The 18,085-nt window shown below is 40.2% G+C and overlaps 1 protein-coding gene across 1 annotated transcript in view; it reads left to right on the top strand.

Annotated features, from left to right (window-relative positions):
* LOC138021648 (uncharacterized) overlaps positions 1-13,046 on the top strand; it is a 38,037-nt gene extending 24,991 nt beyond the window's left edge. Inside the window, exons 6-14 of the mRNA XM_068868582.1 lie at positions 700-746; positions 2,234-2,311; positions 3,176-3,251; positions 4,021-4,128; positions 4,545-4,621; positions 6,015-6,114; positions 6,529-6,608; positions 8,876-9,044; positions 12,343-13,046. Coding sequence (XP_068724683.1) covers positions 700-746; positions 2,234-2,311; positions 3,176-3,251; positions 4,021-4,128; positions 4,545-4,621; positions 6,015-6,114; positions 6,529-6,608; positions 8,876-9,044; positions 12,343-12,424 — 817 coding nt within the window. The 3' untranslated portion in view covers positions 12,425-13,046. The remainder of the gene's footprint in view (positions 1-699; positions 747-2,233; positions 2,312-3,175; positions 3,252-4,020; positions 4,129-4,544; positions 4,622-6,014; positions 6,115-6,528; positions 6,609-8,875; positions 9,045-12,342) is intronic.
* Positions 13,047-18,085: the final 5,039 nt, after the last annotated feature.

Genomic DNA, 18,085 nt, shown 5'->3' with positions numbered 1-18,085 from the left:
GGTTTGCGACTCGAAAATCCATCACAGCCAAGATTTTTTCACGCAAAGCTAAAGCCACATCATTTGCGAATCTCCGTGAATGTTTCGTAGTCAAAACTCCCCACGCACTTGGTTGGAAATGAGCATTTTCTGCTTCGATTCAACGATAGCTGATGAATTTAACAGCAACTGATAACCGCACAGGACACGGAGCTTGGGTCCCAGGTCAAATTAACTCCTCCCGATGAGGTACAATCATTTCATTTACAACACTTACCCCATCCCCACAGCGGCTTCTCGAACACCATGATTACGAGTGACGCTGTGGGGATGGGGTAAGTGTTGTACATGAAATGACTGTACCTCATCGGGTGGAGTTAATTAGACCTCGGACCCAAGCTCCGTGTCCTGTGCGGTTATCAGTTGCTGTTAAATTCATCAGCTATCGTGGAATCGAAACAGAAAATGCTCATTTCCAGCCAAGTGCGTGGGGATTTTTGACTACGAAACAGGCACAAGAATACACCAGTATCACGTGACCATATCACGGCTCAAGTTTAGAGCTCATCGAGGTCAGCTGTTTTTTAGTTGACCACTGACCAGGTACTGGGTTTCGATTAGATCGCAGGCTCATGAACATAATTTTGGAACACGCTTCATTTAACATCCCTGAAAGAAAGTTAAATAACTGACAATTTGCTTTATATCTTACTTATTCAGAGAGAAAAGGGCGCCGAGCCCAAACCTTGAAGAAAAGAAAGGAAAACGTAAGTTTGGTTTGTTGTTGTCGTTGAGGTAATCATTAAATTTTAGAGTTGTGCATACGAGTATAAGATTTTCAACAGATTTTGAAACCGTTTTTGGTATCCTTTTTATGAAAAACCTCAGAAACATAATTTTTCCATGTTCCGTTACTTAGTTTCTAGTTTTTTTTGGACTTAAGGAGTGTTTTAGGGAAGTTGGTCGAGCTGTTTAAATGGTAAGTATGCCCTCTTATGTTTGGTAAACCGAAAAAGCACTTAAAATGCCCATTTCCACCCTGAATGCTCTGCGCGGCGCGCATGAATTTCGTGTATCACGAAATTACAAAAAATCGAGAAATCTCCGAAGGCCTCGCAGAATCGTCTTCACAAAAGCAGTCTTTTAAACAATCTTTCAGGCCCTGACGAAACCATTCTCTGTTTATCATTTCGTAATGTTATCTTAGTATTTTGTGTCTATATTTGTTTCAAATATTTCGATTTGAAGTCGAATAGTATCGAACAACATAATGGCTTGCAGCAGCGAACACGTTTTGCCTGTCGCTTTACAAAGACACGCATCTTTGCAAGAGCATTTTACTTCTGCATCCCAGGTATTCCAATAAATCGAAATTGACAAAGGAAAAGTAAGTTTGTATTTAAAAATAAAAGCCATGCATTTCAGCGCAAAAAGAAATTAACGGTCGCAGGTGGATATTCTCCAGTACCTAAATCACTGGACTCCATAAAGGTAAAGGATAATTTTAGCATTTCCACCTGTTAAAACCACCTGGGATGCCACACAACGATGTTAATTTCCGTTTCGTAAACGGTAGCCTTCTTTATTCGGTTAGCTTTCAATGAATTGTTTGGGTTAGCTTCATTTAAATACTCTAAAATTGCGATATTTGGGGTGGTTATATCGGTAGTGTAGTGGTTAAGGGCATAGCTCTTCAGCCATTGAACCGAGATCGATATCATTCATCCAACTTTTTTCAAAATTGTAAGTGACATACTCTGCTAATCTAGACGTAGATTAAGTATTTTAACAGTGAAAATTAAGTGACATCCAAATGGCAACAGCCGTTGACGAAAAGGAAATTTACCACGACGATCAGGCTAATTGCGATGATGCTCGTTTTAGAAATAGCACGCACTGGCGCGACAAAAATAGTTGGCTAAACGGAATACGCTATTCAATAACAGCGCGATTTTCAAAACAATAACAACCGATCGCGCTGCATCAAGGGTGGAAATGGGCCTTTAGCAACTCTCATAAAAGTCATTAATAATTCATAATGGGGAAACAAAAGAAATGTTTCATTAATCAATATCTGTATATCTGATACAGATATCTCTTCATTTCTATAAACGTTTCTTTCGATTTTCCCTGCTAAAATTTCTTGACTCACCAAAAACAGCCAGTATACATTAACACTTAAATGCTTCGCCTCGAATTTGTAAATGTGATACAAATCTTCCGTTCATATTGTATATGTATTACATATTGATAGGTACTGTAACGGTTTACAGTGCAGGCAAGACTTCACTTCGAAAAAGGCTTGCTAAGTTTTTTGGCAGGAGGCAAAGAGGTAACGGTTCTTGTCATTATTTTAGATAAGAATCTCAACTTGGAAACATTTGGACGTTTTTTCAAGTGTGGCTGTATTACCGGCTTCACTGGATTAGAGCAGTAGGTGAAGTCTTCGATGCGACAGCTCACCTCTCGTTCAAATACAATTTGACAGACCTTTTGTTTAAGAATTTTTTGAAATGAAACTTTTGTATTTCGCTTGATCAATTAAATTTCTCTCGTTTTTCAACGTTAATGGCACCAAACCTTTCCCATTTTTCTCTACTAGCCTTCCAGCGCCGCCTGAAGTTAAACCAAGTCATGCATGAGCGTGCATGGTCGTTCATACCATGACAATTAGCTTAACTTGCTCTTTAACTTCAATGAGTCATGGTATTCCTCTTACCAGAAAGAAAATCTATTGGGTTTGGGCTTCTTGAGTAACGTTACGTCAATTCTTTGTTGTGACAGATAAGCTGTTATCCGAATGCAAGTTGATAGATGTTATGTCAAAGAAACGCACGTGCGACTTGAAATGACCAATCTAGTGGGTGTTTTTGAGTAACCTAAGAGAACACTCACATGGTTCACATGGGTAGCATATAACATTTCACATCACCCTCAAGATAGGGCTGCATGACCAACGTTTGCAAAAACGTAACCCTTCCTTTCGCTTGATCGGTTTAATTTTAAATTAGATCATTTCTCTCGGTTTTCATCGTTAATGGCATGAAATCCCAGTCCTTTTAACCCTTTGACGTCCAAACCGGCCTAAACCGGCGAGACTTAGTATTTTACTCTGTCTAACGCCAGACGATTTTACTCGTCAATGCGGAACCCCTGCGAGTCAATGGGCTAACTGAGTTTTTTTCTCTTTCCCCAGACAATGAGTCTAAATTTAGGCTTGAGGAAAAATCGAGATGTATTCCTGCGCCGGAAGAGCTCACACGCCTTAGAGGTAATCATCTAGTTTTAATAGAACCTTGGATTAATCATTTTCACCAAAGTAACAAAATTCTAGAGATCGTGCTTCTCTTTTCTTAAGAGCAGAGTCAGATGTCACAAGGAAAATAAAGCACTCTTCATCAAAAACTTATTTTGAATTAGGATAGGGTAGTGGCAAAATGGTACTTGTATCCAAACAAGATGTGCTTGCTAAACTCTGGTGTTTTTTAGTGAAGTCGAATTAGGTCCATTGAGCGTGCCATACGCATGGATCATCTTCTTTTGGTTGATCTTAACTTTACGTTATGATTCTCGTCCCAGGAGACCGAGACCATTTCGGTCAAGACTGGTAATCATATCTTCTGGCTGGTTTCGACCTGCACAACAAAGAACTCGAAGCAAACTCATAAAAAAACACAGACAACAACAACAACAACAACAACAATCTTTATTGTGCGCATGCCCTTAATACAAAAGTGTAGAATCATTAGAAAGAAATAATTGTGAAAGAAAAAAGAGCACAGCCACTCAGAAATACCAAAAGCTAATCGATCTGAGTGAAAAGGGGGTCAAACAGACCACTTATTCCGACAGGGCAAGGGACATTTTTTAGCAAATCTGACAAACCTGTTGCCTGTCAGCTGACAAATACAGTTATAAATGGTAAAGAAACTCACATTTAGGTCTGCTGGTTTGCAGCAGTGTCCAATAGATTACTTCTTTGTTACTCTATTCATTGTCCGCCGTTTGCATTTCGTTTTTTTGTTTTGCTTTTTTTTTTGGCTCTGAAGGGTATCGTAGTTCTGTTCCGTCGTATCCTAATCATTCGTGGAAAGCTGGAGGAACAACATTACAAGGAGTCAGCATCCAGCCTCATTTGTGGGACCGGAGGTTTTTTTTTTAACATTTTTTTACATAATGGCGCTAACATATTCTGTAACGGATAATGCCTCGTTAGATTTCCCACCAACAGAGACTAGTAATCGAGTATTAACCTCGCCAAAAGATCTCTAATCAAATGTACAAGATGTTGTACCATCTTCTTATCACCCTCTTCTTTTCCTGATCATTGATTTGTTATTTCGCCCTGTTGTTATTTTAGGTATCTGCCTCAATTTAAAAGCAACAGCAACAAAGAATCTCTCTTGTTTTATGAGCTGTGTTTTGTTTGTTTGTTTGTGTGCCATCGCATTCTGGAAGTTTTGCCATATAGTGCGTTGTAAGACAAACTCTCTGCGAGTACTCCTTTGCTGTTGTTTATTCGTTTGCTTTTCAGCCTGTTTGATTGACATTTTTTTTGTTTATAGTGCTACCAAAAGGAGAGGGTCAGGTAGCCCCCGTGGTATATTCGCAAAGTTTAAAGCGTCCTCTGCAACGCAAGAAGGTTGTGACTTGTTTCTTACCAGATGGTTACCAAGCGCGACAGTACAGCGTCCAAACAACGTTTTGACCACAATGAATGAGTCCCATTCAAGACTGGATTTTTTCAGGCTTCATGACTGCTCGGGCAGGTAGTTTCATTAACTGCGGTCAGAAAGCTGTTTTGGCGTTGTACTGTCACGCTTAGTAACTGATTACTGACTCAATTTTCTCAAGCAATCAGGGTACATGCTTCTATGCGTCCGTTCTATCAAAGCAGTTTCTTTGGTTTTGATGACAAACGGATATCTTCCCTGTGAGAAGAAATTTCTTTTCTTTTTGCTTTCGCTGGGTTGACGAGTACGGGAAAAGAGACCTCTTGTCATTGGTCGAAACTCATTTTGATCCAACCACTGTCCACAACCTTGGATGGCACTCCTCAAAGCGCATGCCCCATGATATGTTTGCTGACTGTGACTTGAGCCCTCTGTGTCTCGCGCATTGATTTACAGTAATTCCGCTGGTGTTCAGTGAGTCCGCACAATAACATGGCGTCCTCGTGCATGCAGAGTTCAAGGTTTCATTTCTGTGGTTGTCAAGAACATAGACGACGAAAAAATTCAAGACCTAAGCGATCAGCAGTTTAATGCCCTGTTTAATTTTTTAGGGGTAAAACTGATTTTAAATTAGGATAGGGTAGTTGCAAAATGATACTTGTATCCGAACTAGATGTGCCTGCTAAACTCCGGTGTTTTTTGGTAGAGTCGAAATTAGGTCCATTGAGCGTGCCATACGCATGGATCATCTGTTTTTTGGTTGATCTTAAGTTTACGTAATAATCCTCGTCCCAGGAGACCGAGACCATTTCGGTCAGCACTGGTAATCATATCCTCTGGCTGGTTCCGACCTGCGCAACAAAGAACGTGCTGCCAATCATTGCAGAAATGGGCCTTCAGTGCGACTGGGCAGTTTTGGAACTGGCAAGATATCATCATTGTTGTTGCTGACCGGAGGAACCCTGGGCTCTTGCAAAGAATAATGTTACATCGCATCCATTTCTAAGCAAACTCATAAAAAACACAGACAACAACAAGAACAACAATCCTAACGTGCTCTTAATACAAAAGCGTAGAATCATTAGAAAGAAATAATTCTGAAAGAAAAAGAGCACAGCCACTCAGTAAAAACAAAAGTTAATCGAGCTGAGTGACAAGGAAAGTGAAACAGACCAGTCTTCCCAACAGGACAAGGGACATTTTTTAGCAAATATGGCAAGGGTATAAATGATAAAGAAACTCACATTTAGTTCTGCTGGTTTGCAGCAGTGTCCAATAGATTACTTCTTTGTTACTCTATTCATTGTCCGACGTTTGCATTTCGTTTTTTTGTTTTGCTTTTTTTTTTTTTTGACTCTGAAGGGAATCGTAGTTCTGTTCCGCCGTATCCTAGTCATTCGTGGAGAGCTGGAGGAACAACATTACAAGGAATCAGCATCCAACCTCCTTTGCGGGCCCTGAGGTTTTTTAAAACATTTTTTTACATAATGGCGCTAACATATTCTGTAACGGATAATGCCTCGTTAAATATCAGACCAACAGAGACTAGTAATCGAACATTAACCTCGCCAAAAGATCTCTAATCAAATGTAAAAGATGTTGTACCATCTTCTTATCACCCTCTTCTTCTCCTGATCATTGATTTGTTATTTCGCCCTGTTGTTATTTTAGGTTTCTGCCTCAATTTAAAAGCAACAGCAACAAAGAATCTCTCTTGTTTTATGAGCGGTGTTTTGTTTGTTTGTTTGTGTGCCATCGCTTTCTGGAAGCTTTGCCATATAGTGCGTTGTAAGACAAACTCTCTGCGAGTACTCCTTTGCTGTTGTTGATTCGTTTGTTTTTCAGCCTGTTTGAGTGACATTTTTTTTGTTGATAGAATTACCAAAAGTCGTCGAAGACTTGGTGTCGTTAATGAAGTAAACTCAACGGCTGAACCGTCTCATGCAACGCAAGAAGGTTATTGTGACTTGTTTCTTACCAGATGGTTACGAAGCGTGACAGTACAGCGTCAAAATAACGTTCTCACCACAATGAATGAGTCCCATTCAAGCCTGGATTTTTTCAGGCTTCTTGACTACTCCGGCAGGTAGTTTCATTGACTCCGGTCAGAAAGCTGTTTGGCGTTGTACTGTCAGGCTTAGTTACTGAATACTAACTAAATTTTCGCAAGCAATAAGGGTACATCCTTCTACGCGTCTGTTCTATCAAAGTAGTTTCTTCGGTTTTGATTACAAACCGCTATCTCGCCTTACGTCATAACTGGGTCAAAAGAGGTGTAAATTAGTACCTTGAGAGCATTAGTTCATTCCCACACAATGAAAAGTCTGGGCAACTTGCAAAATAGGGGAACCAATCTTTGTCTGCTTTTTCTTTGTACGGGTCCATTTTCGTAATAGGGCTAACGTCCTTTGTATCAGTAATACTTGCGAAAAATTGTCCTATCATAGCGAATTCTAATTTGTTATCGTTATTATGTTGCAGCCAACTTACTCGCTTGTTTTAAGGTTTCGTTATAGGTTTGAGGTGTCAGTTTCTTAAAACGTTCTTATTTCGCCAGTATTTATGCTACGAGAATGAAATAAACATCATCTTAATGCTCCTTGAATGTGGTTTTTAATCCAAGAAAGTATTCTTTTGTTTAAACGTTATTTAATCTATGTTAGGTCCAAAACCGAACACAGGTGGTCCTACAAGGGATTTGAAATTTTTTTGAAGCAATATAATCGATTTTGAGATGAATTTTCAAGCCGAAACGGTGTCAGAGATTTTTGATATACTGCGCTTTGCATTTCTTATCTTCCATCAAAGTTGAAAAGGGTGTCTTTGACCGGGAATTTATAATATGGTATGGTTTTGTACATCGAACTCTGTTAAAATAGTCCTAAAAATTCGCGCTGAATCAGCCAAAAATTGTTTGAGTTGTACCTCCGTAATTAAAGATCGACTCTTCGCCAACATTCTAAAGCCGAAAAAAAATAATTTATACTCAAGGCACGATATTGCCGCAACCCTGCAAATGTGCCTTTTAGGGGCTTTTCGAAAATTGGACTTTTGAAAATCGATTTTCAGAAGTTTCTTATTATTGAACCTATGACAAGACCTTAAGGAACTGGTACATGACTTGATGTTAGAACAAAACAAGTGAGAAATTCTATTTGAAGTCCAGGGGTTTCGCTATATCGAAAGAATGAACCACAGCACAGCAGGTCTTTTCGAGGCCCCTCTACTCTTTCCAAGCACAAAGTGGTTAGCCTGCTTCCCCTGGTGCAACCCCCCCCCCCCCCCCCCCACGAAAGGGTGTGCAGCCTAAATATCTGTAGAAGCGCCGGGTGTGTTCAAGCACCTTGAGATGTGAACGTCATTTTTGATTGTGTTGGAAGCTTGCGGAATTGTATGGAAAGCCTTCTTTTTTGGTTAGTGTTAGAAAGAAACAGCATATCATATCGTGCGGCAAAGGCACCTTATGGAATCTGTAAGATCTAAGCGTGTTTTTTTATCGTCCTTTTTGTGTTAAGTTTGTATGTCGTTAGGATTTGACTATCAAATTTGAGGTAAGCGGCTTTTTAAGTTAATGCACAGCTTAATTCTGTCCAAAGGTACTTTTGCTTGCGGATGAAACAACTTTATTATATAGATACTGATGTATTTTGCTAGGATTTTCCTTCTTACCAGAAAAAATGATGAGGATATAGGTGTCGTCAATCGTTGGTGTCGTCATGGTAACTAACACGATTAGCCAATAGAACGCGAGCTACCCCTTCATTGTAACATAATTTTTGTGCTGTAATATAACTCGTCTTTACTACATTAACATTTTTATTGAGCAATTTGACAGTATCATGATTTGTTTTTCACAACTTTCATATCTTATTTCACGTTACACAATATGCGTTTTTTTAGCGGTTGGTGACCACTTTTTCCCAATTTCGAAAATGAATCAAACAAGTTAATCTGGACAATTCATCCATATCTATATAATAAACAGAACATTACATGGTCGCCTAGGGATACGAATTCTACCTTCTTGTGCCGATAGTATCTCTCACTCGTTCCCTGCGCTCACTCGTGACAGATGCTATCAGCACTCGAAGATAAATTTCGTACCCGCGCGCGGCCATGTAATATTCTCTATATTCGGAAAAAAATATTTATCTCGTCTCCATCTCATGTCAGGAAAATTTCATTCAGCTATTTGGCATCTTATCTCTTGTCTTCCTTTTTAGTTCATAGTCGAAGTGAGCAGAGCCGACGTTTTCTGCCTGAAGCTGACCAGTTATGGAAGGCGGGAGCGACAACATTACAAGGCCACAGTACACAGGACTTTGTCCCTGCTGAACCGATTCAAGTGGATCCTTCCAAGAAGGTTGTCCTGATGTTACGGCTCGTTGCAAGGTACAGTACTTACTATTAGACATGGTTTGATGCTCCTCTGGTGTGGGGAATAGTTCATGTAACTGAAAAAGTTACGATTCAGGACCGAAAGTTTCACACTGCTGTAGTGTTTTCGTCGGGTGTAATCTAAGGTTGAAACAAGAGTTCTTTGATACTCTGATTAGCGTTCATTTTCAGCTGAGTTGGTAGAAACAGGGTGTGCACCAACTCCATGGATCAAATCCAATTTAAAGTTGTAGGTAGCCAAGGTGGTAACCACAAGAACGACTGAAGGAAGGACAACTTTTTTCATTTGTAATCCCAAAACGCTGCTCGAAATGTTCAAATTCAATGAGGTAACCAGAGGGTTATTAGATGTTAGAAAAACGCCTGGTTTTGTTCGGAGGTCGACAAATTTGAATATCACTGTTTATTAAAAACTGAACTACGGATATCAGATTTCCAGCATTTTCATTGGCTCGCCGGACAAAGACAATCAGTTCATATACCTGCTGTACCTAATATGGTCAAGGAACGCGTCAGCAATAAAGCGAGCTGAAAACATTTTTGTAGCTCTGAGAGAAAATGGCCGACAAAAGCCGTTTTGGACCGGAATTGACCGAGGCAGAAACCGATGCTGTGGTCCACAATACTACCCCCAGGGAACACCATGGAGTTTTCAATAAAGTAATTATTCTACTCGGGCTTGCTGGGATATAAAATGATTGTAACCAACTCGGCGCTACGCGCCTCGTTGGTTATCTATTACTTCATATCCAGCGCGCCCTCGTAGAACTAGCTGCGAACGTTGGACTCTGTTCCACGTAACGTAGGGCCCCACCGTACCTACGTCTTATATGCAATTCTGTATTTTGGGGGTTGCTGTAAAAGCTAAGCTGCAATAAGCCAAATTTTGTTTTAGTACAGCTGTATCAGATTAACATCATAGCTGCTACCGCTCACCTTTTGGCTCAGTTGGTTGAGCATCGGACTTCTGTGCGGGAGGTGGTGGCTTCAACTCCGGCCGGACCAATACTCAGGATATTTTAAAATAATAACTGAGAAGAAAGTGTTTGCCATTGTGATGACATTCTGCAAAGGGTGAGACTATCTATTCCTCTCGGATAAGGGCGATAAACCGTAGGCCCTGTCTCACAAAAAGGAGGAAGCACGGTTGCATAGTGGTTTGCGCGCCGGTTACTCGATTCCAAGTGTCGCTGGTTGGGGGCCTTGCTTTGCCATCGTGTTGTTTCCTTAGACAAGAGACTTTACTCCACACTCTCTGTCTTCACCTGGGTCAGGGGTCCATCCTACCTAGGTATATAAATGGGTATCGGCAATACCCGTGGTTAACCCTGCGGTGGACTATCATCCCATTTAGGGGGTAGTAATAATTCTCCTAGTTGCTTCATGCTACGGAAATCGGGATAAGCTCCGGCCGTATGGGCCCTAGCTGGCTCGCATGCGATTTTACCTTTTTACTTTCTACCCGTCTCACAACACGTTTTGATTAATTCTGTGGGAGTAGGGCATGGAGTTATGGTTGTTGTGGACAGGCCTCATTTCATTAATTCTTGGGTTGGTTGAGATCGCTAATGGATTGATAGCGGCTGCCACCAGCAGCTGATGTCCAATCTCACCCACAGATTGATTGCTTGTAAAGCGCATTTGAATAAGTAAATAGAAAATGCACTACATAAATTTATTACCATTACCATTAACGCTTTCATGGCTCAAATATTACGCGCAATAAATAATGGTAATTGAACTGAGTGAAGTGCAATTTGATGTGAAATCATACATGTGATTTCAAAATCACAAGTATGATTTCAGGCCAAAATTACACGACTAAGTTCAATTACCACTATAATAATTATTTTAATCGCTAAAATACAGGATTTTAGCCAGTATCAGTGTTTTATTGATCCAGTTGGGAACAAAAGTTGGAAAATTCGCCACATAATGGTTTTCTTTGTCTTTAATTTTCCAGCAATTTGATTGGTTGCCTTAACAAGCCTTAAAATATGATTGGTTGTTTTGTTTTAGTGTTCCTTTCTCATTGGTTGGGAAAATGGTGTGATTAAGAGCAAAAAATAGTGCAATTTGGGAATAAATCAATCAGATTGCAGGGATCATTAGTGATTTCTAAATCGATGTAATAAAGAGCGACAGGAGCCCATGACTAGGAGCCTTCCAATGCATTATATCCTTGAGGCAACCTTTGCGCGTATCTTAGAACTAATCCTTCAGCAGGAGAGTCACATTTACAACAATTTACATCAATTTGCACAATTTGCATACATTGTTTTTGCTATTTTTGTCTTTGTTCCTCAATAACTTTATTCAGATTGGCCATTCTAAACAGTGTGTATAGAGCCGAAGAACTCGTGGCGTTCTAAAAATAAAGATACGAGCAAAGGTTGACTCATAGGGCTTGTATGGGAGAGGCAAGCTCCTACTCATGCGCTCCTGGGAGCGGAAAATCCGAAAATTACTGAGACAAACTACAAGAGCGTTGTAATGGTATTTTTCATTTAATCTTCGACAGAACACTGGACAAAATCTTGTTTGAAATGAATTATGTTTCATAATTTCATTTTCAAGAACCGAATTCCAGTAAAGGCATGAATCATACATATTCTGTCTTTGGCTTATTTTTTAATCGGGAAGCGTTGTTTGCCATCAGTTGCCAAGACGTTTATATGGATGGTCCCATGAACGATATTCTTGAGGTGTAAAATTACGCGTTTTACCTGGTTTTGAGTGAAACAGTAAAACTAATACCCCCTAAATGAGCTGTGGATAGTTTCCAGGGACCCGTTCCTCGGAAGTTCCGAAACTCTCCGTACGTTGTCGAGACCATAAATCGGTTTGTATTTTCAAACCAAGGCGGTCTCGAGGCATGAAACTTTGCAAATGTGTTGTTCGTTCGGATCTCTTTTTAAAATAGGCGGATCGTAGTTTCACAGTTGGCTTTTTGGGCCTGGAAAATTGGAAAGTTACCGTTCTTTAGAAACTAACCCGGTCCTTCATTCCTTACATAATTTTGACCTTTAGAGGATCAGCGAGTTAATCTTGTAAAGTTAAAAGACAGACTTGGTTTTTTGTGGAGAGATTCCAAGAAACAGAAAAAATGAGCAGCCTGTGACCGTTTAGATATAACTTTGGTTTTTTTGTTTTATTTTTTTATCTATTCTGTAGACAAGGAATTATGCATGATCAAAGATTATATCCTATTTTACCTAAAGAGAGTCTTAAAACAGAAAACCGTGCCGATCAGTTATAAATTCGTCTTTTCGTTTTATATCTATCTTTGCAGAGATGATGAAACGGACCTCATATTTCCAAAAGATGAGTGCACTCCGCTTTCCACTTTGTATCCACCTGCCCTACCAGAATAGAGAAGAACGTTCTTTTTATAGACAAGACAAGCAAGACGAATACGAAGATGAGTTGTGAGAACAGAAGAAACCACTTGCAGCCTTTCCAGTCATGTTTTTGTAAAGCTTGGGCTTAGTGGCTGGAAGGCAGCGACGCCCTTGGCTTGACTAAACCAGTTTCTTTTTCCAACAAAATTATTATGAGGAAAAATCATAGTTCGAATTCTGTATGGTGTTACTCAAGAGCCCATAATAGGCTCCTGGTTACTGTAAGGCTCCAAAACAAACTTTTTTGTGTGTTTCAAATACACAAACTTTATAATGGTAATTTAACTGAGTGGAGTGCAATTTGATCTGAAACCATACTTGTGATTTCAAAATAGAACGAGCGCACAGCGCGAGTTCGATTTAAAATCACAAGTATGATTTCAGAAAAATTGCACGACACGAATTTCAATTACCACTTCATTACATCCATTTAGAAATCATGCAATCGTTATTTATAGCTAAAATACAGGATTATAGTCAGTACCAACATTTTGTTGATCCAGTTGGGAACAAAAGTTGGAAAATTCGCCATACTATTGTTTTCTTTGTCTTTCATTTTCCTGCAATTTGATTGGTTACCTTAAACAAGCCTTGAAATCTGATTGGCTGTTGTGTGTTAGTGTTCCTTTCTCATTGGCTGGGGAAATGGTGCGATTTAGAGCAAAAAAATAGTGCGATTTGGAAATAAATCGCACTGCTGACAAGTTGAAATGGAAAACAACTTACTTCCGGGTGCCGTCCGCGGCTCAAAAACGTCGCGTGCTTAAACTCTCCATTCTTTTAAAGTGCCCCTAACCCCAAAATATTTTTTTCGCTAAAATGAATCTTTGCACCTGTTCGAAACGCATTGCGGGCATTTTTCCTTTTTCTAACAAATCCTGCCATTTTATAGGCTTCAAAACTTGCGAAAAACCACGCATCTTTTGTTCACGACCGAGTCAGAAGGGGAGTGGGCCTATTCCTGATTTGACGTCACAAACTGATTTACATTGCATTAACTCTTTGTAAACATGCATGCAAAATAGTTTGTGACGTCAAATCAGGAATAGACCCACTCCCCTTCTGACTCGGTCGTGAACAAAGGATGCTTGGTTTTTCGCAAGTTTTGAGGCCTATAAAATGCCAGGATTTGTTAGAAAAAGGAAAAAAAATGGTCGCAATGCGTTTCCAACAGGTGCAAAGATTCATTTTAGAGAAAAAATATTTTGGGGTTAGGGGCACTTTAAGTATAGTACTTGACCTTTCTGTTCCCAGATCCAGGTTCCCCACCGTTTTTTGTTCCCCGTTCTTACTTTTAGTAACATCCTCGTAACGCTCATTTTCGCGAATTTTTTGTGTACCCGTATTATAATATGGAAATGCACACTTGCGTAAGGAAAAAATTTAGGCTTTTGGGAAGTCTTGCTATAAACTTCCTGATAAATACTCTCCTTCGCAGCCGTTATTGTGGAGTCACGCAACGCTCGATCAATTATTACATATATGTTAGAAAATTTGACACTGGGTTCCAGAGGTATATAGCACCGTTTTGTCGAATTTGCTGTAAGCAATTCACTTAAGATTGGAAAATGACATTCAATACGACAAAATCTACTTACTTCGCTAGTATGAACCCACCTATAATTCGTAACCTACTTGTGTCTTGTAACATGAGCTTCACCGACAGCCATAGCCCTTAAGTTCTCACGATACACATAGTTTCCCCGCATCTTTCGTCATCTTTCACTAATTGAGCACGCTTCAGGGGAACCAAAAACCAACGAATAATTTTGAATAATGATGAGGGTCAGACGTTTGTTCATAAGCTCCCTAATTTTTCTCTTTTGCTTCCTCGTATCATACTGTTTTTGCAATTCTACGAATGAAGGCCTGTTTTTAACTGTTGGTTGGACCTTTAGAAAGGATTTTCTGTAAGAAGTTGGCTTGGTTTCGCCTTTAAGGAGGATTTTGGATAGCTCATGGCCGACTATTCCTTGGAAGACGGCATTTCTACTGAACAAAGGGACCAAAGGAAACAATCACAATAACAATACACAATTGTCTTCAGCGTCATGGATTGTGAACTTGTTTTCAACACACATCCTATACTCTTCTCGATGGAATTTTCAAAGATGCGGGAAGACAAAAAGATCCAAAGGAAGAATGTTATATTATTCAAACTCAACAGCTTCTTTTCAAATACTGTTACGGTCCGGTGATATTGCACAAAACGGCGGCCCAGCGAACAACTGGGAATACACACAGGGCACCGGTAACCCTCAAATGTGACAACTGTGAGAAGACTATTAGGAAAAACCAAAAAAGCGTCACCTGCGAGCTTTGTTTTGGTCAACATCATATAAAATGCACTGAACTGAATGTGAAATGTATTGGCACTACATGGACTTGTCCCAAATGTTTGATTTCTCTTCTCCCGTTCCATAATTGCCCATCTTTTGATATGTGAGATGAATTGGACGTCCCGATTTGATCTCCGAGACTCTGAAAGAACACTCCAAACACCTTAGAATAAGGCATTTTAACACCGAGAGTATGATGGTCTCATCCCTCAATGAGTTTCAAATCTTAGTCTCACAGCTTCCGATGGATATCATCACAATGAGTGAAACATGGTTAAAGGACAACCCCGCCCTCCTGGATTACGTCACTTTGCCCGGTTACAGGGCTCTTTTTCGAAACCGTGAAGGCGCCCGGGGCGGTTGCGTTGGGGCTTACATCAGCGATTCTATACAATATAAACGTAGGAAGGACATTCAGTCAGATATGGAGCATTTATGGATCGAGATTCAAGGGAGAAATAAGCATCGTAAGGCGTTGAAGAAGAATTGTCTGAGTACGGTTGAGAGGTATAGTGCAAGGATTTACTGAAGACATGGCACGTACCAAACAAACCGCTCGAAAATCAACAGGTGGAAAAGGTCCACGGAAACAACTTGCAACCAAAGCGGCCCGTAAAAGTGCTCCAGCAACTGGAGGTGTGAAAAAACCCCATCGATACAGGCCAGGAACTGTCGCGCTGCGAGAGATACGACGCTATCAAAAGTCCACAGAGTTATTGATCCGCAAGCTCCCCTTTCAGCGCCTAATTCGCGAAATAGCGCAAGATTTCAAGACTGACCTTCGCTTTCAGAGCTCTGCTGTGTTCGCGTTGCAAGAGGTGGCCGAAGCATATCTTGTGGGTCTGTTTGAAGACACTAATCTCTGTGCTATTCACGCTAAATGAGTTACCATTATGCCCAAAGACATTCAACTTGAAAGAAGAATCAGAGGAGAGCGTGCTTAAATGAAAAGGACAACAATTCCTGGTAATTTTACCATTTTGACTGTTTTCTTTTTCTTCCACACTAACAGGATGAATTTAATAGAATCCAATGCTTTTCTCTCGTGCATTCAACTTCGAACTTTGAACGGTTCGATATCATTGATTAGTCTTCACATTTAAGAAAGTGAGAATTTGAACGTTGAACGGACGCAATTTAATTTGGAGAACGAAACAGAAAACCGGTTGGTAACGACATCGACGCAGTTTGTAAACAAGTAGATGTAAATACTAATACGTTTATGGTTGTGATCAATCACAATGACCAAGATGTTGCTTTTAGCATTCTCGTAACTCCAACAGAGAATTAAAAAAAAAAAATCTTTATTTTTTGCTTTTTCTGAAACGGCCTCTACAGCTTCCCGACGAACAGCTAAACCGACTATTTTGTAAGATCTACAACAAATTCCTCGCTTCGAAAAATGGTGGCAAGAGCTTTGCATAAATCAAGTGACCACTACCAACTTGCAAGCACTGTCAAAGTAAAACATTTGACAACTTAGATTTCGGTTTTTCTATCCTTCGCTCCAACTAAAAAAAAATTATAAAAAAAAATAATAATTAAAAAAAAGGTGTCATCCATAGATCAGAGCGTGTTGGCCTCAGCCCGCTAGATTGGCTGGACGCGTTTGAATCACAGTTGGCTCACCTTACTGTTTCATGGGATGGTTTGCTCTTCTTGACTGGTGATACGAACATCGACATGCTGAAGCCTTCACATAAAATTACAAAGCAGTATCGGTCTATTTTAGAAGCTCTTGGCTGTTATCAACACCTAACCAAACCAACTCGTATTACGCGTACTTCAAAAACGCTCATCGAGCACATTGTTACTGACAACCGGTCCTGCATAACTGCCTCAGATGTAATACCTGGGTGGTCAATCAGTGATCATGAAGGCATATTTGCGTGCGTTAATGTGCGTGTGTCTCGTTATCAGCCGCGGTACAAATGGATCAAGACTGGAGAAGAACTTGGATGAAAATGAATTCGTTAAAGTGCCCCTAACCCCAAAATGTTTTTTTCGCTAAAATGAATCTTTGCACCTCTTCGAAACGCATTGCGGCAATTTCTTCCTGTTTCTAACAAATTCTGCCTTTTTATAGGCTTCGAAAGTTACGAAAATCCAAGCATCTTTTGTTCACGACCGAGTCAGAAGGGGAGTGGGTCTACTCCTGATGTGACGTCACAATCTACTATGCATGCATGTTTACAAAGAGTTAATTCAATGTAAATCAGTTTGTGACGTCACATCAGGAATATACCCACTCCCCTTCTGACTCGGTCGTGAACAAAAGATGTTTGGATTTTCGCAGCTTTCGAAGCCTATAAAATGGCAGAATTTGTTAGAAAAAGGAAAAAATTGCCGCAATGCGTTTCGAACAGGTGCAAAGATTCATTTTAGCGAAAAAAACATTTTGGGGTTAGGGGCACTTTGAGGACTGTGCTCGTCTGTCTCTGTCCGGTATTTATGGCCTCGACTCACCAGACGGTATGGTGTAGGGGTTCAACGCACTATTTGGCGAGTACATGTACAATGAGAGACATGCGCGCCTTAAGAGGATAAAGGTCACACGCCCAACTGCACCATGGATGAACTCCGATCAGATAAGCAAGTTGCAGGTGGAGCGTGAAAAATTAGGACGTGAAGCTCATGAAAAGAACACTGATGACTCCTGGGATGCGTTTAGAGCAGTGCGTAACAAAATTAAATTTGCAATTAATAAGTCTAAACGGTCGTTCGTCACCAACGCACTCTCTTCCAAACGACCTAAGGATCGAAGTTTGGAGAATCATTCATCGTATTCTCTATCCTAGCCCCAAACCTCTTCAAGCGGATCCGGATAGACTGAACGAATTCTTTATTAAAACCAATGAAAGGACACTAAGCACCAAACCAGATGAATGATCGGACCTAATAAAACTTGTACACTCCTTTTTAGAGAAGCCAATGCCTTTCTCTTCTTTTAAATTGCGTTGTGTGTCGAGACAAGAGGTGGATCAAGAATCTTCGTTCTGACACGTCAACTGGCATGGATTAAATACCGGTGAAGTTTGTGAAACTGGCAAAGGATTACATCTCTGGCCCTATAACACATATAATCAACAGATGCATTGTGACATCGAGTTTTCCCAAACTATGGAAGATAGCAAGAATTTCTCCGATCCCCAAGGTTAATGAACCTCGATGTGATGCTGATCACCGTCCTGTGTCTATCCTGCCAACGCTCTCTAAAGTGCTTGAACGCTTAGTGCTCCACCAGCTTATTGAATATATAAACGAGGAAGCTCTTTTTGGTCCAACCATCTCGGGG

The sequence above is a fragment of the Montipora capricornis genome, chromosome 10 (genome assembly GCF_036669925.1).
Source record: "Montipora capricornis isolate CH-2021 chromosome 10, ASM3666992v2, whole genome shotgun sequence".
Lineage (NCBI taxonomy): Eukaryota > Metazoa > Cnidaria > Anthozoa > Scleractinia > Acroporidae > Montipora > Montipora capricornis.
This window is presented reverse-complemented; position numbering and strand designations above follow the sequence as displayed.